The sequence below is a fragment of the Macaca nemestrina genome, chromosome 2 (genome assembly GCF_043159975.1).
Source record: "Macaca nemestrina isolate mMacNem1 chromosome 2, mMacNem.hap1, whole genome shotgun sequence".
Lineage (NCBI taxonomy): Eukaryota > Metazoa > Chordata > Mammalia > Primates > Cercopithecidae > Macaca > Macaca nemestrina.
In genome coordinates, this window is record NC_092126.1 from 10,871,619 (window position 1) to 10,895,889 (window position 24,271).

The 24,271-nt window shown below is 42.6% G+C and overlaps 2 protein-coding genes and 1 long non-coding RNA gene across 9 annotated transcripts in view; 1 reads left to right on the forward strand and 2 right to left on the reverse strand.

Moving 5' to 3' along the window:
- Positions 1 to 9,236, reverse strand: part of LOC112424778 (uncharacterized) — a 30,832-nt gene extending 21,596 nt beyond the window's left edge. The window contains exon 1 of the long non-coding RNA XR_011619552.1: positions 8,961 to 9,236. This is a non-coding gene — a long non-coding RNA (uncharacterized lncRNA). The remainder of the gene's footprint in view (positions 1 to 8,960) is intronic.
- Positions 9,218 to 24,271, forward strand: part of LOC105470889 (MBL associated serine protease 1) — a 72,826-nt gene continuing 57,772 nt past the window's right edge. For 3 of the 7 annotated variants that reach the window (XR_011619547.1, XM_011723173.3, XM_011723174.3), the window contains exons 1-2: positions 9,218 to 9,333; positions 15,085 to 15,316. Coding sequence is in view for 5 of the 7 variants with exons in the window: in XM_011723173.3 (XP_011721475.1) it covers positions 9,329 to 9,333; positions 15,085 to 15,316 (237 nt within the window). In the remaining 2 variants the exon portion in view is untranslated. Of the gene's footprint in view, positions 9,334 to 15,073; positions 15,317 to 20,093; positions 22,392 to 24,271 lie in introns of those variants that run through there. The other 4 variants (XM_071090673.1, XM_024789454.2, XM_024789453.2 and 1 more) reach the window with 4 other exon arrangements.
- LOC105470888 (receptor transporter protein 1) overlaps positions 18,736 to 24,271 on the reverse strand; it is a 142,642-nt gene continuing 137,106 nt past the window's right edge. The window contains exons 4-5 of the mRNA XM_011723163.3: positions 19,880 to 20,036; positions 18,736 to 19,063 (exon numbers count right to left, since the gene is read on the reverse strand). Coding sequence (XP_011721465.2) covers positions 19,007 to 19,063; positions 19,880 to 20,036 — 214 coding nt within the window. The 3' untranslated portion in view covers positions 18,736 to 19,006. The remainder of the gene's footprint in view (positions 19,064 to 19,879; positions 20,037 to 24,271) is intronic.

Sequence of the window (24,271 nt, forward strand, 5' to 3'; positions counted from 1 at the left end):
TGTGCTTTAAACACACATACACACACACACACACACACACACACACACACACACACACACACACCCCACCAAATCTGGCTCAACATTGTGAATTAGAAATCCAAAGCCCAAGGAAGACCAAAAGTTCAAGGTTTCACATTGGGTTAAGACAGAAATTGGCCTCTGTCTCAGGCATCGCAACTCACACTCCAGTCCTCTCCCACCTTGCCGGGATGCTTTTATTGAGTCTACTCTCCAGAGCAATGTTTCTGTATTAGTAAGGATCTCTAGAGAAATAGAACCAGTAGGAAATATATAGATTAATAAGGGGAGATTTATTATAGAAACTGGCTCACATGAGTATGGAAGACAAAAAGTTCCAGGATATGTCATTTACAAGCTGTAAAACCAAGAGAGCCGGAGCTGTAATTCAGTTCGAGTCCAGAGGCCTAAGACCCAGAGGAACCAGTGATGTCTAAGTCCAAGGTTGAAGGCCTGAGAGCTTGGGAGGGTGGAATAGGCATGTAACCATTGGTGTAAGACCCAGAGTCCAAAGGTCCAAGAACCAGGAGCTGTGATGTCTGATGACAGGAAAGGACGGATGTCCCAGCTCCAGAAGAGACAGCAAACGCACCCTGCCTCTGCTTTCTTGTTCCACTGAAGCCCTCAATGGATCAAATGATGCCCACCACATTGATGACAGCAGATCTCCCATACTCAGCCCACTGATTCAAGTGATGATTTCTTCTGGAAACGTCCTCACAGACAAACCTAGAAATAATATTTTACCAGCTATCTGGGCATCCTTTAACCCAGTCAGGTTGACATATAAAATTAACCATCACTATTTTTAACACTTAGTAATTTATCTTTATGTTTTTTCATATGTCTTAATACCTCCTGTATTATTACTTATTTCTATATTTTTGGTTAAATCTATTCTGGAATTTTGTTTGTTTTTTGTTTTTTGTATTTTTAGTAGAGACAGGGTTTCACCATGTTAGCCAGGATGGTCTTGATCTCCTGACCTCGTGATCTGCCCACCTTGGCCTCCCAAAGTGCTGGGATTACAGGCATAAACCACCGCACCCGGCCTATTCTGGAATTCTTGACAGAAATCCACATATTTAAAAGTATGTTGGCCAGGCACAATGGCTCACGCCTGTAATCCCAGCACTTTGGGAGGCCGAGACGGGCAGATCACTTGAGGCCAGGAGTTCAAGACAAGACTGGCCAAAATGGTGAAACCCTGTCTCTATTAAAAATACAAAAATTAGCCAGGCGTGGTGGCGGGGGCCTATAACCCCAGCTAATTGGGAGGCTGAGGTTCAAGACTTCCTTGAACCTGGGAGGCAAGAGGTTGCAGTGAGCTGAGATTGAGCCACTGCATTCTAGCCTGGGTGACAGAGTGAGACTGCATCTCAAAAGAAAAAAAAAAAAAAAAAAAGTACGTCACTACCACTGATAATACTTTTTTTTTTTTTTTTTTTTTTTTTAAACAGAATCTCATTCTGTTGCCCAGGCTGGGGTGCAGTGGTGCAATCTTGGCTCACTGCAACCGCTGCCTCCCGGGTTCAAGCAAGTCTTGAGCCTCAGCCTCCCGAGTAGCTGGAATTACAGGCACCTGCCACCAAGCCTGGCAAAATTTTTGTATTTGTAATAGAGACAGGGTTTCGTCATGTTGGCCAGTCTGGTCTTGAACTCCTGGCCTCAAGTGATCAGCCCACCTTGGCCTCCCAAAGTGTTGGGATTACAGGCGTGAGCCACTGCACCCAGTGATAATACTTTTTTTAATTGTCAAACTCTGGAATACTAATGCCTCCACAAGGCTCTGAATCTGAGACCCATCATTCCTTTTTAAGAGGCACATTAGTGTTAATGGCATAATGGCCCCTTGAAGCTTTCTTCTTAACTTTCTTCTTAATAATATCGGGAATGAAAGACAAATGAAAAAGGCAGGACTGTCTCGGCACATGAAGGTAACGAGAGCTGACTCCTGCAACACTGATTTCCAACCTCGGGCTTCCTTGCTGCCTGCCTTGCCGTATAAGCTGCAAAATAAGAATTTGACTTCCCAGCCTCCCTTGCTGCTAGTGCTGGTTGTGCAACCCAGCTCTGGCCTGGGAGACACAAGCAGGAATCTCCCAGTGCTACCTCTTCCTTGTGCTCCTTTTCTCCCCTCCCGCTTTGAATGTGGACATGACATCTGGAGTTACAGCAGCCTTTTTGTGACCAAGAGGTGGCAAGCATGAGGAGGAAAGCCCCATCCTAAGGCTGGCAGAGTGGAACAATCTTGAGCAGTTGCCCCAGCCGTGCCTACTTCCTTACTTCTTGCTATGTGAGGAAAATCAGCCCAATCTGCTTCAACATTAGTGAAGATTTCTCTCACTTCCTACCAAACAGAGCCTTAACTGACCCAGGGTTTGTTAATTCCATGAATGTGATGTGTGAAATCAATGCGACACCCGTGGTAGTATGGGTTTCATGCTTTGGGAGGCCTTTCTGTAAGCCAGCTGTATTCCTTTGCCAGAGATGCCATCACAAAACACCACAGACTGGGTGGCCTAAATCACAGATAGTTATTTTCTCACAATTCTAGGGGCCAGAAGTTCAAGATGGGAACTGATCATAATCCTAAAAGACAGTCCCAAATGCCATCATCCCCAATGTTAAAATCCTGAAAAATCAAAATCCCAGAAATATTTTAGAAAAAAACTTTTCCAGCCAGGCGTGGTGGCTCACACCTGTAATCCCAGCACTTTGGGAGGCCGAGGTGGGTGTCACGTGCATCCGTGTGAAGAGACCACCAAACGGGCTTTGTATGAGCAACAACGAGGCTGTTTATTTCACCTGGGTGGAGGCGGGCTGAGTCCGAAAGAGAGTCAGCAAAGGGTGGTGGGATTATCATTCGTTCTTATAGGTTTTGGGATAGGCGGTGGAGTTAGGAGCAATGTTTTGCGGGCAGCGGGTGGATCTCACAAAGTACACCCTCAAGGGTGGGGAGAATTACAAAGAACCTTCTTAAGGGTGGGGGAGATTACAAAGAACTTTCTTAAGAGTGGGAGAGATTGCAAAGTACATTGATCAGTTAGGGTGGGGCAGGAACAAATCACAGTGGTGGAATGTCATCAGTTAAGGCTATTTTCACTTCTTTTGTGGATCTTCAGTTGCTTCAGGCCATCCGGATGTATACCTGCAGGTCATGGGGGATATGATGGCTTAGCTTGGGCTCAGAGGCCTGACATGGGCAGATCACCTGATGTCAGGAGTTCAAAACCAGCCTGGCCAAAAGACGAAACTCTATCTCTACTAAACATACAAAAATTAGCCAGGCATGGCGGCGGGCGCCTGTAATCCTAGCTACTTGGGAGGCTAAGGCAGGAGAATCGCTTGAACCCAGGAGGCGGAGGTTGCAGTGAGCCAAGATTGTGCCACTGCACTCCAGCCTGGGCAACGACAAAAATAGCAAGATTTTGTAAAAATAAATAAATAAATATATATATATAAAAACATGACAGAACTCTTAATAGGCTACTTTACACAATAAAATGGACAATAATACCATATTTTTTGCAAGCAGAAACACTCAGATATACTAACAACAGTCACATGGGTATAACAGTTATGAGCATACGAACCATATTCATAAACAAATAGATCAAAAAGCAAAATATAAAAATGTATATCACACTATGGTTGGTAATTTTGTGCCCCCAGCTTTATACAGCAGTCATCTGAAATACTGTGATTCTTAGATTCTTCTAAGTCTTTTGATTGATTAAAAACCATGATGAATCACCACCATATCACCACATCAGTTGCCCAAAGAGCCAGGGTATTGAGAAATTTTATTTTTCATAAAAGCAGATGTACAAAGAAGATACATTTGCATTTATTGAGGAAGTTTTAATGTCTTTATGCGCACACATGTTGCTTACACACAAGTTCAACATTTTGAAAATACACTGTCATGGAGTTACATTTGCAAAAATGCACAAAGCAAATTAGAACTCTCCAAAACTCTTTGTACAATGCATATAGCATTGGAAATGATGCAAAGATGAAATAGGTAGCATAGAGAATTATAAAAAAGAAGGCTGACAATTTCAAATAGTGAAAGAAACTAAAAAAAAAAAAAAAAAAAAAAACCTAGAAACTAAAAAGAAAATTCAACAAATAAAAAAGTTATGGAGCTAGATTATGGGCAATTGCATGGAGATTGTCCATAAGAGCTGGCGAACTTTCACGGTCATTAACTATATTTTGAAGTCTCACATCACAAGAAACAGCTACTTTTTTTCTTTTAGGACATGGCTGTCCTTGGAGAATATGTTCACATTTATTTTCTATGTGACACTGCTCTTTTGAAAACTCTTCTGTGGTTTAATATACACCTACATGAGCATTCCTCATTAAGTTTTCCGGTCTTCTGTGCCATCCTTCCGTGTTGTTTCCGTGTTGTTGCGGGTCTGTGGAAATCTATTCCATACGCACACACATACAGACCACAGATCTGGTGGAAGCGATACTGGTGATTGAACTGCAACAATACTGCCCATCATGCACGTAACTGTTTTTGAACCAGTCAGTAACTTCGCTGGCTTCTTCAGGCAAATGTGGCTTTAATTCATTAAAAACTCCTGGAATGCCATCAGAAGGAATGAACGCCAATACAGGCAAATGACGCATTTTTAAACTGAAGTTTTCGTCATTGCTGTATCACATGACCAGTCCACTCATCTGACTTTTCTGCCAAAGACATTGGACAGAATGGAAAAAACAAACTTTATTGGTAACACCTTGAAGTTTGCCTTTAGAAACCTCAATCACACCTAATTCTAAATCCGTCTTAATGGTTTGAGGATTCAATTGAAATCCATTTTCCTCTGCATAAAGACAATAACAAAGTAAATAGTTTCATCTAATGTGATGCAACTATCCTGTGATTTCGATTTTGGGGGTTTTTAGATGTTAGGGATTTAGACTTCAGAGGTTTTGATTTTTTGGAATTTCAATATTTGGGATTATAGATTTCGGGATTGTGGCTTTCGGGACTATAAAGAAAACCTGTCCAAGATGGAGATGTTGGCAGATTTGGTTTCTTTTGCGGCTTTGACCCTTGGCCTGTAGATGGCCATCTTCACCCTGTGTCTTCACGTGGTCTTCCCTCTGTGTGTGTCTGTGTCTTCATGTCCTCTTATAAAGACACCAACTGTATCCGATTAGGGCCCATTCTAAGGATCCCATTTTAGCTTAAACACCTCATTAAAAGCCCTTTTTCCACATACAGTTACCTTCTGAAGTACTGAGGGTTAGAACTTCAACATATGCGGGTTAGAACTTCAATATACGCATTTGAGGGGAATGTAATTCAGCCCATAACAGAGTCTAATTATTTATTTTTTAAATAGAAGCTATTTTTGTCTTCTCTAAAATATTGTAATCACCTGACAGCATGGCGCATGAACGTTCAGAGTCCACAAGAAGTAAGAGAAATTTGCAGACAACAGGGAAGAGCCTTGCATTTGAGATCAGGGGGCCCTGGGCTCTAGATAGATATCATTCACTTACAGGCATGGGCAGGTTTAGTTTCTCTGAACCTCTATGTCTTTACTTGTAAAAAGATGTGAATACTACAGGCAATAATATATACAAAAGTATCTGGCATATACGAAGTATATCTTATCAAATCTAAGAAGCCATCAATTATAAAATGTTTCATTATGCTATTTGTACCAAAAGTGGCAAAATCGTGCCAGGGGAGATTTTCAAATTACAGATTCAGGAGCCCTACCAGCAGATTCACTGAGTTTGAATCTCCTGGGATGAAGCTCAAGGATTGTCATTTTTAAAAAATATTTTCCCCGTTATTCTGTTGATAGACTCAGAAGCCAGGACTTTCAGCATGCTGTCAGTCAATGTGCTGAAAAACCGAAATTTTAATTCTAAGCTGCCATCTTTGGAGCTACTTATCGTTTTCTCAGATATTCTATAGGAAGCCTGGATTTCCGCCCTTGCCAACAAAAAGTCATTGCCCAAATTCTTTACATTTTCTAACCCATTCATTGAATTCCAGAAACTCTAGCTCATAAGTTGCATAAAATAAATACTTTGGTAGAACATGTAAACAAAAACCTGTTCCGGTGGTAGGAATGCTGCTGCATTTACCCTTAGTAGGTAGCTCTCTGATCCCTTTCCCGGACTATAGGACTATAACGTGCGGGTGCTGAGCCCCCCTCGGTCATTCTACACTTTCATGATTCTAAATGATGTCAGTTCCCTGTATTTTTTAAATCATTTTTGCCAAACTTTTAAAAAACTAGTTGAACCCTTTTAAATATTACTTTTTCTGAATATCTATGATTAAATTCTGAGTAACAGTAACCTTATTATGAGCACAGAAAAAGCAAATGTCAAGATTATTAGAGCTATTTTGAACTCCTTGACAATCTTTTAGGTCTAGTAAACTACCTAACCGCCTCCCAACGACATCATTTCACAGTCTTCAGATCCACATGTATATGCTCTATGATCTCAACTGAGTCCAAGCCCCTGATTTCATAGCTGAACAAACTGATGCTCCACCCCTCCACCCCTCAACCCCCACCCCTGAGAAAGTAAGTGACTTCCCCAAGGTCACATCCAAGCTGGCCTATAGTCACTGAGCCCAGTTCTCCTATTTGCAGCCTAATGTCCCTTCCAGTCCTCCCACCCCTCATGGCCCATGATCTGTTAGTGACACTTCAGGGAGATTTCCCAAAAGCATCGGACAATATGTAGTCTAACCGAGCAGAAAACTGCCCTGAATCACACACAGATCATTCCTGAGCCACGTAGTTCCTGTTTTTATGCAGATTTCCTCTGAGCCTTGGCTAACTCCCAGGGAAGCGCACATATCAGCTCTGCTATATATTGGCAGAACTTTGGCTTAGAACACATCTCGAATGCTTTCCGTTGAACATTGGCAGCCTTGAAGAAACATGGCTAGAAAATTATTCCAGGAGGCCTAATTGCTCGGTGACACTTTACAAGGAGAAGCTGATGGCTTTCTCGCCCAAGCTCTTCCCTCTGTGCCCAGAACAAATGACTGCAGTTCCCAGTATATGCCCTAAATTAGGAGAGGGCAAACTCAGGGGCAGCATGAATTGAGGGACTGTCTCTACTGGGCAGGGGCTCTCTTCCCAGCACGGTGTGCATTTTGCCAAGCTCTTTCTCCTTCAGTTTTAAAACCCTGTGTATTCCAAGAGAAATGTCGTCCATGTGTTTCTGATTCACTTACACTTAAATCATTAAAATGTTGTTTTGTGAGAGTTATTTAATGTGTGAGGAGCTGGTGAGTCTTCTTAATGGGAATGTTCAAAGCTTTTTTTCCTGCGCTGACTGAGACAGAAAACATGTTGCTAAAACAGTGCCTGAGTTCAAACATATCCTCCCATCTCATATACTTGTACCTGCATTATCAACCACAGCCTCTCGATTATGCCAAGCTTGGCAAGGCTGGCATTCAAAAGTGTGAAAATTAGAGAAACTGGAGAGAAAATGGAGTAAGAAGTGCAGTGAGAGTCAAGCCACTGTTTCCCAGAACGTGCCAAAGGAACGTTATCTGAGGGTAGAGAGTTCCTGTGTCTGCAGCTTTGGTGGGCGTGGCTGGCAGCCCTCTCTCTGATACTCCCCTGGACACTTCTACAAGCACAATCTTATTTAAGCCTCATAGTAACTCCCATTTTCCAAATGAAGACACAGAATCAGATACGTTAGGTATTGTGCCCAAAGTGCACAGCTGTCTTGGGTAGAAAGGAAAGATTACAGCTGAGTCTAATCTTCTTTTAAAATGACTCAAATTGAGTTTCTCTGTGAATGCTGTGTGTGTGTGCATTTGAAATTCCATATGCATTATAAAATGTTAATGAGTAGCAGTGTAATACAGTGGCTAACACTTCAAATTCTGCCTCTATTACTTTCTAGCTGTGTGAACTTGGGAAAGTTACTTAACCTTTCTGGGCAATTTCCTCTGAAAAATGAGAATATTACCAGCTGTGTATACAAGATATAAAGATGACTGAAGAGAGTTGATCTATTAAGTGCTTGGAATAGTGCCAGACACATAGCACTCAATAACAGTTAGCTTCTAGTGGTCGTGGCAGTGAGGAGTAATAAATAACTGGATGATCTTGGCAAGTGGCATATTCTCTCTGAGCCTTAGTGTCCTCACTTGTAAAATGAGTATAACAGCAGCACTCTCACCAGTTTGCAAAAGTAACTGAGATGACGTTTGTGCCTAGCATTGTGTCTAACACAGAAGAGGTGCACAGTCAAACTTAACTTCTACACCCAGATATGCCGCTCCCTGTTCAGTGTTGGTTTGTTGTTGCTGTGGAGGGGGTAATTTTCTTATTATTCAGCTCATCTTAGATCTAGCGTTGATTTCTCCAGAAGCCGTGGGTATACACACGTATACAGGCCCAGGTCTTTCTATACCCCTGGGGCAGTGAGATTTCTTACGTGATGGGCCCTCTCTGGGCTGGATTAGAGCCATGCACACTCCAAGCCGGTAAATAGTGCCACAGGTATTGCTTATGAGAAGGAACAACCAGCCAACTTCAGGACTTGATGCTCCCCCAATTCCGGGGCCAGTGGCTCCGTTCACACGAAAACCTGTCGGTGTTTCTAACTCTGATCATGAGAAAACCTGTAGTTATTTGGGGCTCTGCTCACAAGGAAACCTGTAGTTATTTGCAGACAGAGGCTCTGGGATTTAGACCTTTTTTATCTTCTAGTGTGGGTGCTAGCATTGCCTTCTTAGTTGGTTGTTTCTATTTAATTGCTTTACTTTCACGGGTGTCCTGAAGAAAGGCAGAAAATTATAGTCATCTGGCAAAAAAAAAAAAAAAAAAAACTAAAGAGAAATTAGACTTTGTCCCCTTTCACTCTCATTCTCCACACACACACACACACACACACACACGGAGTGATACAAATACCTGCTTGAGCCCCTCAATTATTTTCTCTCAAGGGCTGAAGTCGGTCACACGGGATAAAGGAGGGAACGGAAGGAGCAGATCTTTTCGGGAAGAAGACACGTTTTGTTGTCAGGTTCCTGGGAGTGCAAGAGCAAGTCAAAGCAGAGAGAGAGGAGAGAGGAAAAGCCAGAGGGAGAGAGGGGGAGAGGGGATCTGTTGCAGGCAGGGGAAGGCGTGACCTGAATGGAGAATGCCAGCCAATTCCAGAGACACACAGGGACCTCAGAACAAAGATAAGGCATCGCGGACACCACACCGGGCACGAGCTCACAGGCAAGTCAAGCTGGGAGGACCAAGGCCGGGCAGCTGGGAGCACCCAAGGCAGGAAAATGAGGTACGTGCCAGGGGAGGAGAGGGCACAGTTCCCTTTTGGGGACCCGGTGTCAAATAGCAGGGAGGGTCTGACCTTGCCACTGGACAGACTCACCTGTGTGTCCTGCCTGTGGTAGAGAGGGGGGTTCTCAGCAGTTCTTGGGGCTCTGAGAAGGGAGCTGTGGGTGGGCTGGGTGCCTTCCCCAGGACTCCGGGAGACCTAAAACTTGAAACGGGAGACTGTGTAAATCCTGCTTCGGGCGCTGCTGAAGCTCGGATTTCTCCCACTGCCTGCGCAGGGTGCTGCCTGCTGGCGAATGTGACTCTTCTCCTGCTCACCCACAAGGCTGATTTTTCCGTGTTCCTCCTCTGGAAAGAGCATTGCTTTCTCTCTTCCAACACTTTGTGAGTTAGATATGTGTTTGTGTGTTTATTCGTTCTGACCAGAAAAGAAACCAGCTTCCCATAGCTTGACTCTGTGGTTTCTTCAACCTTTACAAGTTTGCCAGTTAAACCTCAATTTAGAAAACTAAAAATCTGTCCCCATTTTATAGTTCCCTACAAATTTTCCGCATTTCTCATTGAAATCAGAGGCAGCTGGTGGCATGAATCAGGCTATGAAGTACACCAAATGGCTCTTAAAGAGATATCACCCTTAAAAAAATAAATAAATAAAGGATTTTAGAGTTCTGAAATCGAGAACTTCACATTCTAATTGGTTTTAAGCTCTTTAACTTTTCTTATTCCTCATTATACTTGACACTCCTTACCAGACCTTTCATACAAGTTTTTTCCCGCAAGTCTGAAAACCCAGCCACCCTAGTTATTTTTATTACTTAAGTGTTAATGCTGTTAAACACACACACACACACACACACACACACACACACAATGCTCTGCAGATGTGCAAAGTCCCTAAATACCTCTTTTACTATAATTTTCTTTCAGTTGGGAAAGTGTTTTTATTTGTTTCTCTTCTGCAAAGTAACCTAGCAACTTTCTGGGTCTGAGACCAATGAGAGGCTTCAGACTCTGTTAACTCTTTGAACTCCAATTACCTGTGGTTCAGAGAGATAACCAGGTCTTTAAAAAGTTAGTGCAATAATTCTGTTCTTTTTAAATCCATTGTAATTTTAAACCTGCCATTAAACATCATTTTTCTTTCTCCAAAAAAAAAAAAAAAATGGAATTTATGTCAATCTATGTTGAATGATCATCTCATTTATCTGTCAGTGATCTGGTCTGAATCCCACCCTACCATTCAGTGCCCCAGCCCATATCAAACTACTTGGCTAAGAGATAGTTCTGTATCATTGCATATGCTCATCTCTAAACTTGGAGCAACCTTCTTCTTTATTTTCCACCTAGAAGACCTGATTGTTCAAGCTGGCACAAATATCTCTCTCTCTCCTGACCACCATCTTCCAGAGTGAGCACCCCCTCCTTTGTCCTTTGTTCTGTCTCTGTCCCTTAAAGCTGCATCTCTTATTGTCCTTGTAGTATGTCCTTGTTTAAATGTCCACCTCCCCTTACAAATCTCAGTGCTCCTTAAGTTACATGATCTATGTCTTCATGTTTGTATGGCCAGCACCTAACATAATGTCTATTTCCTACTAGCCATTCAGTACCTATTTGTTGAATTGAATTCAATTTTTGAATAGCCAAGCAACTACGAGAAAAGCGCTCCACTAGAAAAGTCTCCAGCAGGTCTTGTCTCACATGGATACAGTGTTTCAGTGTTTGCAGAGCACTTTCAAGAGCACTGTCTCATCTGGTTTTCAGATTCCGGATGAAGTAAGGATTTATGGATAAGTGGTGGGTATAAACGCAGTGAAGCAACTTGCCCAGACCACACTGATGATCATGAAAAGGTGTAAATTCAAATTTAGGTCTTCGAGCTCCAAGTTCAGGATTTTTTCTACTATATTCCACTAGACTTTCAGCCAAGCATATTAGTCTAAACTGATGGCTCGTAATTCTGACTGTACATTAGAACGATCTGTGGTGCCTTAGAACATGCCAGTGCTCAGGCCTCACCCCAGACCAATTAAACCAGAATCTCCTGGGGAGACACTTTGGCATTAATATTTTTAAATTTTTCACATAAAGCCATGGATTTTAAATTATTTTTCACAGAATTAATTGCTTTGGCCAGATGCCTGGGCATGATATGGGCACGGACCCAGCTTCTTCTGTGAGCTCTTGTTATTCCCTTCTTCTGTTGAAGTTATTCACCATATGGTATTGAGCATGATGTGACATCTCTTGGGGTCTCCTTTTCATCATCTGTCAAATTAGGGTGCTCTGTAAGGGATCCATGCAGTCCCTTCCAACTCTTCAGTTCAAAAATGGAGTCTTGGTGTGGTGTGGGTTGAAACGAGGGGCGTGTACGGAGAGTGTATGGAAAAGAGAGCAAGCGTCGTTCATGCCACGATCAAGATATATGCAGGCATTTTTAGAGTCCTGCTAGCCTGTTCCTACAGTGGGACCTATAAAATCTCAGCTCTGTATATTACTTTTGACATTTCAGCAATGTAGCTAAACTTTTTGATTAGCCGGAGGATAGATAGCAGGTGTCAGAAACTATACAGCCGGTGCCTGGTATATAAGAAGCCAAAAACATTCAGAGAGTGTGACGAGGAATGAAAGCTGCCACTTATATTCTTCAATTTACAGCCCCTAACGCGAGCAGGCAAACATATGCTCAAGCCCATTACATGAAGGGAGATATTTGTTTCATATGTTTGAAACCGTTTTGAGATGCAAACAAAGTAGAAGGGAACGCTTCCTGGGCCTTCCTCCCACGCTGACCAGTTGCCTACCACACATGGCACCGGGTTTCTGGGCTAGACAGGGCTCTCTGCTGCCAGTCCTTGACAGAACTGGCCTCAGGAGGTTCAGTGTCTCCTCGATGTGGTCTGGAAAAAGCAGACATGGAGGAAGTTGACCTTTCAGCCTTGCATAATTTGGGTGTCAATATTATAGGGAAGTCCGGTTTAGGAACCAAAGCTCATTCCTGACTCTTGCTTTTCGGGAAGTAGCGCGATGGAATAATCATAACTAATGTTTGGTTAGGGCTAGACAGTTAACAAAATACTTCCCCATCCTCCTTTACTCTGATAGCAGTGCTGTGGGAAGTCATTATTATTACCACTTAATGGATGAGGAAACAAGACCTCCCATGACCTCCTAAAATGGACAGGACAAATAAAGTCAAAGCTGGAGCTGAATCTAGCTCTTCTGACCCAGGGCCAGTGCTCTCCCCTCCTCAGGAGGCCTGAACTCCAGCCCTGTTAACATTGGTTCATTTCCTCACTTGAAAATGGGATGCTTGGGCCCTGCCAACTGGTTTTTTGACTCAGCTTTCCAACTAATTCGCAGGTTAACTTGGACATATGCCTTCCCTTCCTTCTGCCTCTGAGGCCCTCCTTCCACAGATTGGTTTAAGAAAATATTGACATTGGCTATGGGATTAAGATATTTTGTTTTCTTCATAGAATGTCACATATTGCTACTGTAGGGACCTTGAAAAAAATTAAATAAATTTACTTTCTTTTTCTTGAAAGAATAGTACATGGTCCTTCTTGACAAATGTAAACATTTTATATGCATAAAAATAGAAATACTTATATTCCCATTTCAGAGATAACTACTGTTAATACCTTGGTGTATATCCTTTCAGACTTTTTGTACTTACCTATTTACACGTTATATAAATATTAACGTGACACCTGATTACCAAATATATCACTGTTAATCTGAAGATGCTGGTATGGTTTCCCAGCATTGACTTTTTAGGCTATCTAAGACTCAGGCCCCACTTTCATGGATTCATTCATTTATAATCTGTTATATATCAGACTCTATACTAGGACCTTTATATGCATCATCTTTCATGCTCATAGGAGCCTTATGAATTAGATATTATAATCTCCATTTTATATCGGAGGAAACTGGGGCTCAGAGAGACTTGTTGCCCAAGTTTTCACAGTCAGTAAGTGGAAGAATTGGGACTTAAATCCAAGTACATTTCGCTCCAGAGGGTGTGACTAAAGTAGTGCAATGTAGTGCAATAATAGAGAAATGTGCAGGGTGCCGTGGCTTGTGGAGGAGTGAAAGGATACTCCATAGCTGGGAAGCTCTGAGCTGGATGGTGGAGGACAAGCAAGACGGTGGAGGATAAGTAGGTGAGGAGTGAACAGGGCACATGCAGTGAGGCTGGAATGGAAGGGCATGGCATGGCCCCAGAATAACTGGGGGATCACAGAGCTGGCTACTGAGATGAGATGGGAAGGACAGATCAGCCAGATCAAAAGTGCCTCAACAGCCATCCCAGAAGCAGACACTTTACCCAGCAGACACAGTAGAACAGCATGGTCACCTCTGTTTTAAAAAATCAGCTTTGGCAGAAGACTGTTGGTGGGTGGGTCGGGGATATCTGTTAGGATGCTACAGCAATAAGTTGTATAAGAAAATGTAAACTATGTAATTAACTGGAGAGGAGGAGAGACGGATTTCCAAAACATAGGAAGCAGAATAAGTAGGACGTGGTAACTATTGACTCTGGGGTAAATGAAAAGATGAACGGTTAAAGTTCAGGCCAGGGAACTGGTTGATGGTAATACCATGAACAGAAATCAGAAACGAGAGCAGGAAATGATAAGGAGAGGAGTGATGAGGCAGCTTCAGCACCACTAAGTTCAAGGTCACCAGACCTCGCAGGGGAATCAGTCTGTTTGACAGAGGCCTGGTGTGGTGAATACTGACTGACCAGGAGGGCTTTGACCAGCCTTGGTCATTCTGCCTCATTATTGCGTCAGCCATGGTGATGTGCTCTGTAAGTTTTATTGAATTTTCCTTGCCTCTTTTGCAACTCTTTATTAGTCCATTATCTCTGATTCCTACAGGAATAAGTTGTAGGTTTTCAATCCTTTTACTAAGAGGAAGAAAACTTGCTTTGCTTATTCCTTCTTTATTAAAGATTTTGCATACTTTGACTGAGTTTGTGGTGAAATACCATTTCAACGTGTTAAATCTGTTTAAGGTACTACAGATTCCATCAATGCATTTAAGCCTCATCCCAGTATTACCATGTTATTATCATTTACTTTTTAGAAAAGAGAATCGAGAGTTTATGATTCTTAAATTAAGCCAAGCTGAAGAAATATCAACTTTTACCTGATTATGAAAGTTACATTTTCGACAGTAAAATGGAAGTGTCAGACTCCCAAATGTGATACTTTCTAGGAGTTTAAATTTAACACTATTATCAGAGCTTTGAATGAGCAAAACCAGAAGAAATGTTAGAAATTATCTAGGCCGGGCGCGGTGGCTCAAGCCTGTAATCCCAGCACTTTGGGAGGCCGAGACGGGTGGATCACGAGGTCAGAAGATCGAGACCATCCTGGCGAACACAGTGAAACCCCGTCTCTACTAAAAAATACAAAAACTAGCCGGGCGAGATGGCGGGCGCCTGTAGTCCCAGTTACTTGGGAGGCTGAGGCAGGAGAATGCAGTGAGCTGAGATCCGGCCACTGCACTCCAGCCCGGGCGACAGAGCGAGACTCCGTCTCAAAAAAAAAAAAAAAAGAAAGAAATTATCTAGTTACCATTTTCCCATAATACAGAACGAGGAGGAAGGTCAGAAGGGGAAAGGTAATTACAGCACGCCAGAGAGAGACATGCTGAGATCTTGTTCTCCTGGCTGTGAATGAGATGAATGGCGGGGGCCTGTGTTTATAAATGTAAGTAGACCTACATTCATGTCTTTCAGGTGGCTGCTTCTCTATCATGCTCTGTGCTTCTCCCTGTCAAAGGCTTCAGCCCACACCGTGGAGCTGAACGATATGTTTGGCCAGATCCAGTCGCCTGGTTATCCAGACTCCTATCCCAGTGATTCGGAGGTGACTTGGAATATCACTGTCCCAGACGGGTTTCGGATCAAGCTTTACTTCATGCATTTCAACTTGGAATCCTCCTACCTTTGTGAATATGACTATGTGAAGGTGAGACTCCTGATGTCCCCTAACTGGGCCTGGCTCTCTGCTGGGATTTAGACAAGGCAGTATGAAACTAGACCCTTCCAGGGTGGCATATAGTGAGAGAGACACACAACATCACTATGGTAGGAATTCATGTCAAGGTGGAAAGTTAAGTGCAAGCTGATGGGTAGAACTAGAAAGGTCCATGAAGGAAACTGAAGCTGATGGAGTATGACTCAGCCCAACACAACATCCCTTCTTTCTTCCTGTTCTCAAAGCCTTTAATGATTCTACCAGTCTCTGTTCCAAGGTCACCTTTAATTCAGTGAGCAGAAAAGGGCAGAGACCTCGGAGTAAGCGGTAATCATGGAAACAGAACCATAATTATGCCCAAAGTTGAGGCATTACAAAGCAGTGTCCAATTTCCCAAACAATGATCAAGTATATGGGAAGTGCAGAGTATACAGTGGTAAAGAGTCAGAGATGAAGTAGGAAGGGTGCATGGAGGGGACATTCTTAAGGGCCTTGAATGTCATGCCAAGGAGTTTGCATTTTATCAGCAAAAAGCATGGGTAGGGAGGAGAGGGTCACTATCAGAAGTAGATGTAAAAAGTAAACATGGGGGAAGAGCAGGACCGCATCAAAACAATATACCCTGGAATTTAGAGAACCCCCCACAAAAAAAAATTTCCATGGGTGAGAAGCTGTTCTTCTTTTAAAGTGCGGCTGAAAAAGGTCAGAATATTTCTAAGGGATCAAGTCTATTGCAATTATATCTAGTTAAAAAAGATGTGGAGACCTAAGAATCTACCTTCTAAGCTCTCTCCAGCTTCCTGGAAGAGGTTCTCATCAAACAACGCTAGAGCATTTAGACATTTTTAGTATTATTGTACACTCATTATTCCATAACCAGTAATTCAACGTGAATTAACCTTGTATTAATCAGAATATTTAGTCAACAACAGAGAAGTGAGTTCACAAGGTGCTTTTATAATTATCTCATTCAAACTTTAAAACAATTTTGAGACAGGAGCTATGATCCCATTTCACACGTAAAGAAATAAATCCAGGAAGGTTAAGCAACTCACCCAAGGTTGTACATCTGGTAAGTGACGGATTAAGCTCTCAAACCCATGCCTTGTGTTTTGGAAACACATGCTCTTTTGTCTACACCAAACAACTCCCAAGCTATTCTCCACTGAGCCTAGGATACAGCAGGGGCATATAAAGGCACTGTGCTTCCACTTATTTTATACGTAGAGTGTTGTCATTGTATATGTTGGGTCTGCTTGCAATGTCCCATTTACAATAGGTCTCTGCGTCTAAAAATTTTCCAAAATTGGTGTTCCATGGTAGGGATTTTTAACCTCAGCACTACTGATATTTTGAACCAGGTGATTTGCTGAGAAAAGCTGTCTTGAGCATTGTGGGATTTTTAGCAGCACCCCTAGCTTCTATCCTAACTAGGTGCCAGTAGCAGCACCCCCCTCCCAACCAGTTATGGCAATCATAAATGTGTCCAGATATTGTTAAATGTCCCAGAACCACTGCTGTATGGGATGATGCCTCTTAGAATGCCCTGTGCTAGGGACAGTGGAAATATTAGGGCACAAAAGATCTGGTCCCTTAGAAAAAAAGGTGAGCCTTGAAAATAGCCATTGCACAAGATAGAAAACAGTGATAGCAATAAAAGACTAACTGATAAAGAATGACAAAAGGTGGAACTGGTTGCTCTAAGAGACAATGTAGATTGGTAATCTAGATGCAATTTCTATAAATTCATTAAAAATAGAACTAATTTCTCAGGGTCACAAGGATCAACCAAGAGGTCTTCACTGAGGCTATGAGTATGTATCATCCTAAACTGAACTTTCTGATGAAAAGGTTAGTTATGCCTTTCAGGATAAAAGGGTTAACCAGAGTTAAACTCCAGGATAAGATAGATTATAGGTGTGGGTCTTCAGGCTAAGTGGAATTTCCCAGCCCATTCCCCCAACTAATGTTGGTCACAAAATCATGACATTCTTTAATATTTTGATTGGAGTGGTCTTAACCGGAAGAAAAATTATCAAACCTTGGTTTAATATGACAATAAGTTCCATGGATTTAGACAAGGCTTGATATGAACTTTCTAACCATATTTTTCTCCACTTTCAAACATGTCAACCATCTAGAAATTTTGTCAGTGCCAATAGCTTTTATTGGTGCCTGAGACTCAAGATCACAGAAATTATAGAATATTTTTCCTCAGTTGTAGCAATGACCTCTTCTCATAATTTGCCCCCTCTCCTCCTTAAGGTTTGACTCTTAACTTCATATTCATTGAGCAATTCTTTCTCTTAAGTTTGATTCTTTTTCAGACAGAAGACAAATTTAACCTTGTTAGATCTCCTTTATCAAGGTGATAAACACAGAAAAGAGGGTTTAGCTCTTTTCTTTGCTCCAAATAAGTGGAGCCTCCCAGGAAGGCAGATGAAGCAGCTGACATAAAGCAGCATTTTGTTAATGGGGAAAAACCGATGCTACTTTTCAAGAGCAATAATAAAATCTGAAGACCTCTTCTAACACTGAATTAAAGATATTGGAATAGACTTCTATCCAAAGCTTGGCTTTCTAGGCTACAGAATATTTTGGAAACTGGTTGATGGTTTCTATCTAGAGTGGTGAGACTCCTTCCTGAAACCACAAGTAGATGGACATGGGCCCTCTGGAAGAGGCAGTATGGTCCTGGGCTCTTACATGAAATTCAGAAAATTCCTTTTCTGGTCTCAGATCTGTCACTAACTCCCCAAATGACATGGAGTGGAGAAAAATATTATTTTACAGCATCCTCTCTGCTCCAAAATTAGACAGAAGACCTCTGGGCATAACAGAGAAGTAGTCTACTTGAGACAGCTTAGGGACTGAGCTGCCTACCTGAAGTGCCCTAAGGTCCTTGCATCTGTGGGTTGGGACATTTTTCCAGTTCCTTTGAAAGAAGAGAGTAACATGGTAGCGGCGGGAGGTGAGACAGATTTCTCCACTTGCGCTTGCACAGCTGACTGTCTTCCAGAAAGCCACCCAAATGTCAGCATTAGCCTCCTGCAGAGGTTCCAACAGCCGTGGGGCACCAGCAGGCCTCACCTCTGCAGGGCGCTGTGTGCTGGTTGGCTGACTATTGGTGCTCATGTGGAGACCACCCCGTGCCCCTGCCGACACACAACCAGTGAGTTGCCCTCCTAGAACTGAGAACTCACAGAATGTCAGGCTGCAGGGGCCCTCGGGGACGCATCTGATCTTAAGTTGTGGTTTTCAAATATGTTCTCCCCAGTACACATTTTCTTTTTTTTTCTTTCAAGACAGAGTCTTGCTCTGTTGCCAGGCTGGAGTGCAGTGGCGCGATCTCGGCTCACTGCAACCTCCACCTCCCGGGTTCAAGAGATTCCCCTGTCTCAGCCTCCTGAGCAGCTGGGACTACAGGCACATGCCACCATGTCCGGCTAATTTTTTGTGTTTTAGTAGAGACGGGGTTTCACCATGTTGGCCAGGATGGTCTCCACCTCCTGACCTCATGATCCTCCCACTTCGGCCTCCCAAAGTGGGATTACAGAGATGTGAGCCACCACACCCAGCCCACATTTTCTTCTTGAAAATCTTCAGTTAGGCCTAACATAGAGAAGAGACAGAAGTGAGCTGCTCTAGCTGTAGGTGGCCCTGCTTGCTCATCCTCCTTGGTTACCCTGCAGCACCTTGAGGGATTGTAACTTGAATCTTGCTGCTCTGGTCACGTTCCTATTGGACAGAAAGGAGGTCAGAGTTCAGAGAGAGGGTGAGCATTCTGCCTCTGAAATCCCAGACCCAGAAGTCTTCCACACTTAGTTGAAACCCACTGACTTTTTCTAATTGCCTGGCCAGTGCTAACCCCTATCATATATGCTTTTTCTGGCCATAAATGGAAGAGAAACTCTTCCCTTTCCGTCTAAATAAAAGCGCAAATACACCATGTGGCCCCCGGGTAAATCCATATCCCTCTCCAAAATTCTGTTTTTTCCTCTGTTCAGTGAGAGGGTGGAGTGAGATGATCCCCATGGTCCTTTCAATTCTGGAATTATAATTCCAATCTTCCTCGCCAGAACTTCGAAGACGACCCCACCAAACCCTCCTTATCATAGTCAGGATAACACCAGAAAACAGAAATCTTATGTTTACAGCAGCTGCGTCTCAATGTTGCATAGCTGCAAGCACTCCAGTAGGAGCCTGCAGCCTGTTGGGGATGCCTTGGTGGTATGTCATCACAGAACTTGTAAACATATCATGCCAACACTGTCCTTTACAAAGCAACTTAAAATAACACTGACTTGCCTTTGGCAGGATAAAATTCCCTGTTTTAAGGCATTTTTGCTCTATGACTAAATTCTCCTCCCAGGCCTATATAGGAGTGGGTTTAAGAAACCTTCCAACTCACAGGAACATTTTCCAGCCAGCCCAACCCCACAAACTGCCCTTCCCACCCAGGCCCATCAGGGCAATGATGATGGAACTGCTGATACTGCTCATCAGTAGCCTGTAGAAGAGCAGGACCCCCAAGTCTGTGGTCCGGATGCTCACATTTATGAAAATCCCTCTCCTGCCTGATTTCCCACAGTTCTTGGTCTTCAAGACGCACGCACATCTGCACAGCAGCATCTGCTTCCTGGAAATGTTGCTGCAATGTTTAGATTCCTGTAGTGCACGGATGAGGCATACGAATCCAGGCTGGTTAATGCTGCAGGCAAGAGGCAAAGCACAGATGCTGGTCACAGTCAGGCAGCCTGGGTCCTGGGTGTCATTCTATACTAACTAACCTTGGGCAGATGACTACACCTAGAAGGAACTCTGTTTCCTCCTCTGTCAAATACAAAGGGTAAAACCAGATGGTCTCTAAGGTCTACTTTGCCTTGATACTCTGTGCATCTAAGACCTTAGAAATCATGATCCAACCCCATGATCATCATGTCCAAAGCCTAGGGAAGGGCAATTCATTGGCCAACATCACGCTTGTATCAGAATTTACATCTTAAGATTCTCAGTCTTTTCTTCTAGTTATTTAACAGAGTTATTTAACAGATTAAAAAACAGCGAAGTCCCATCTTGTGAATGACTAGGTTTTTATGTTGTAATATAAGACAAATATTGTCTATAGTCAAACTTACCATTAAAAAAATCCCTTAAATATTGTAAAGCATTATCTTTTAGATGTCCAGAAAAGAATTTTTTTTCCAGAAAAGCAAGAAATTAAAGTTCCTTTGCTTGAGCACCAGAGGAAGTGGTTCATTTATACTTACAAAGAAACTGTGAAGCTATGGTTATGGAGAGAGTTTAGATAGTTAGAAACCAGAACCACCAAGAGAACAGCAGATTACACATTCCAATTTCAAGTTCATTTCATGGCATCTATTCACTGTAAAAGGAAGCATAAATTACCTGCATTTGGATACTCTCTTTTTTTCTCTTTATGTCACCATGTGTAATATTTCAATAGCATCTGTGGCATGTTTATGTAATGCAATGCCACTGTTTTCCTTTTAACCCTATATCCTCGATGTATTTGATATTTCTTCCCGCCTTTCCACCGTTAGTTCCTTAGTTCCAATTCTTATTCCTCTCAACTAGTCTATTGTAATAGCCTTCTATATGTCTACCAGATGTCAGCCTCTCCCCATCTAGCCTACCTTCTATGAGTATCCAGAAGGATCTTCATCGAACATAGCTTTGATTATTTTTAGCTACTCTAAAAATCTTTCAATGCCTCCCCGTTGTCTATGGAATGAAGCACAGTAATCCTATTGAAAATCTACCATAAACTTGAGACTATGCCAAAGACTGGGTGTGCAAAGATCAGTAAAAAGAATTCTTCACAGTAAAATGAACTGTAAAGACCTCAAGGAATTCAGAGTTCCATAGAATGTGATGAAATAAGTGCATAATAAAGCCAGACAAAGTAACACAAGGGGTATCAGTCAGTATATACGTTTGGGAGTGGTCATTTCTAGATGGCCAGGGAGAGCTTTGGAAATACTTGATGTCTGAGATTAGTCTTGAGGGGTAAATAATAATTTGGCAGTGCAGTTCCCTAAGTAGGATTTCTTAGCAGAGCTACCATCAAAGCAGGGAGGTTGAAGAGGATGGGAATGATGCAAAACTGAGAATAATCAGAGTTGGCATGCTTTGGGGAGAGGTAAAACCCAGAAAGATTATCTGAGGGTGAACTGAGAAATGTTTGGTAAATTTGGGTTTAAGCATGTGCTCCCAAAATCGCAAAAAAGTGGTCAAAGGTTGAATTAATTTCACCAATGAATTTTGTTAGCCAGCCTAATACTAATTTATACTATGATTTGGGGCCGGGGTGGGGAGTAAAAAAAGAAGAAGAAAGAATTACGACAACATAAAATTTCCAATCTCACACAACAGTCTACATTTCCAAATTATCTTGGAATATTAGAAAATCTGGCAAATCTTGCAGCTTCCTGCCTTCCAACAGCCAGCCAGCGCCAGGAAGAGGTGGCCCTGCGGGTAGAGTCCCCACCATTCCCCATAACTCCCCCATACTAATGCTTTCTGGCCTCTTCGTGGCACCATTGCTTCTTTTACAGTAAAGAAAGTGACACATTTTTCCCCAGTGTCTCTATCAAAAATAGGAAAGTTGAAAGTTCCTGAGAAAGACATGTGTTTCAGGAAAAATCTCTTTGCAGAGTGAAGAATATCCCTCTGTATTTAACATGCAAAGTGTGTATTTCTGTCTAAAGAATTCATAGCAGCTTGTTTCACTCATGTTTTCTGCCTGGCATCTTTTAGCATTTGAGTCTAGGACCTCCAATTAGAAGCTGTGATGTCACAGAGGGAGGGGGCAGTGAGGTTCGGGGATGTGACACAATCATGGGTATGCTTGAGCAAGGTTAATCTGGAGCTACATAAGGGGCATCAAGGACTGGTAAAGTGAAAAGAAACTGGAGCCGCTGAATGAGGCCATTTAGGTGGCTGTGCTAAATAGATTGGATATGACTATGTGGAGCATAGTATACTTCAAGAAAGCCCACAGGCCTCTTGGACAGCTATGGAAGAGCAGGTAGGATGTGCAGAGGTAAACCCCACAGGAACTGGCTGCATATGGGAGAGGAAAAAGGAGGAATCAGATGCTTTAAGCTCTAGTTAGGACAACTTATTGGCTACTAACCCAGAAATTGAGATCAGGAACGTGAAGATGCGTAGATTTGGAAAGATATAGAGTGCACTGAAGTGCATTGAGTTTTGAATACAGCTGGAAATGCTGGTCTAAAGTTTGAGACAGAGCTTAAAGAGTTGTAAGAATGGGTGTGGGAAGAGCACAGAGACAGTGATGGAGAGAGGATTAACACATTGAGGATTAAATTCTGTTTCTGCCACCATCTGAGTGAGGAATCTTGGTGAAGCTCCTTGATCTCCCTCAGCACTGGTTTTGTCATCATTTGAAAGAAAGAGTTCCTAATGAATACAATGTCTTCCTCACAGGTTGTGGGAGGATTTGAGTGACAGAAGGGTCTGAGAGGAATCAGTACTGCAAGCGCAGTTGTGCTCAGCAGTTCGGAGCTCAAACTTTGGAGTCATTCAGACCCATGGTCAAGTCTTGCCTCCACTTCTTACGGGAGCGTTTGCTTAACCTTGCCAAGATTTTCTTCTCCACCTGTAAAATGGAGATAATAATGATGTTTATTTCATAGGCTTACTGTGAATGCCAAATGAAGTAAATGCTTCAATGGCATATGTCTAACACATCTCTAATTAGCTCATAAGTACATTATAGTGGTAATGAAGGCAATGGGATGAGTAATAAAAGTGTCTGCCTGGGCCGGGCGCGGTGGCTCAAGCCTGTAATCCCAGCACTTTGGGAGGCCGAGACGGGCTGATCATGAGGTCAGGAGATCAAGACCATCCTGGCTAACACGGTGAAACCCCATCTCTACTAAAAATACAAAAAAACTAGCCGGGCGAGGTGGCGGGTGCCTGTAGTCCCAGCTACTTGAGAGGCTAAGGCAGGAGAATGGCGTGAACCCGGGAGGCAGAGCTTGCGGTGAGCTGAGATCCGGCCACTGCACTCCAGCCTGGGGGACAGAGAGACTCCGTCTCAAAAAAAAAAAAAAAAAAAAAAAAAAAAAGTGTCTGCCTGGTATCATCAGATGCTCAATGAATGTCACTTTCCTCATCAACTCTGACCCTACCACTGATTAGCTGTGTATGGCCTTGCTAATGTTACTCAGTTTTTTCTGGCAATTTGTAAAAAAGTGCTTCCAAAACACTATTCAAAAGCTGGGGGTTACTTCTCCTTTGTATTTACTGTGTAGAAACACAAATTTTACAGCAGTTTTTAATCTATTCACTCATTTGATTCTTATGGAATAGGAAGAGTAGGGATTATTGCACCGAATTTACAAAAAAGGAAACAGGTACAAGTGAATTTGCTCAAGTCTCTGCAAGGAAAGCCAGGTTTGACTCCCTGCTCTTCTAACTCCCCGAGTCATGGTTCTGTCTGTCTATGGAGGCTTCCTCAGAATAGGCTTTATTGTGGAAGGGGCCCTGTTATGTTTCCTGGCCATGCATTATTCCTAAAACAAGGTTGTGGGAGAACCTTGTTCTCTCCTACTTGTCAAGATAATTTTATAAAATTTGGTAAAACAGAAGGTCCTTGAGGGGCCCTATATTGTCTAGATTATTTTAAATAACTTTCTCGTTTATCCTTTGAGAGAAAAAAGTGTTTTTTAAAAATAATAGAAAATGGAGTCTGAACTACAATGAATCGGCAAGTGCTTGTGTTATCTGCTTGTAGTGCGTAATTTCTAATGATGAGCTCAAGTTCATTCCCACTAGATTGCCAGCCCCATGAGTTCAGGGCCTATGTCTGTGTTTTCTCCAGTAGAAAGCACAGTCCTGGGCAGAACAGGAAAAGGCACATGTCTCCTGGCAGTGGAAAGGGCTCTGGCCGCTTGG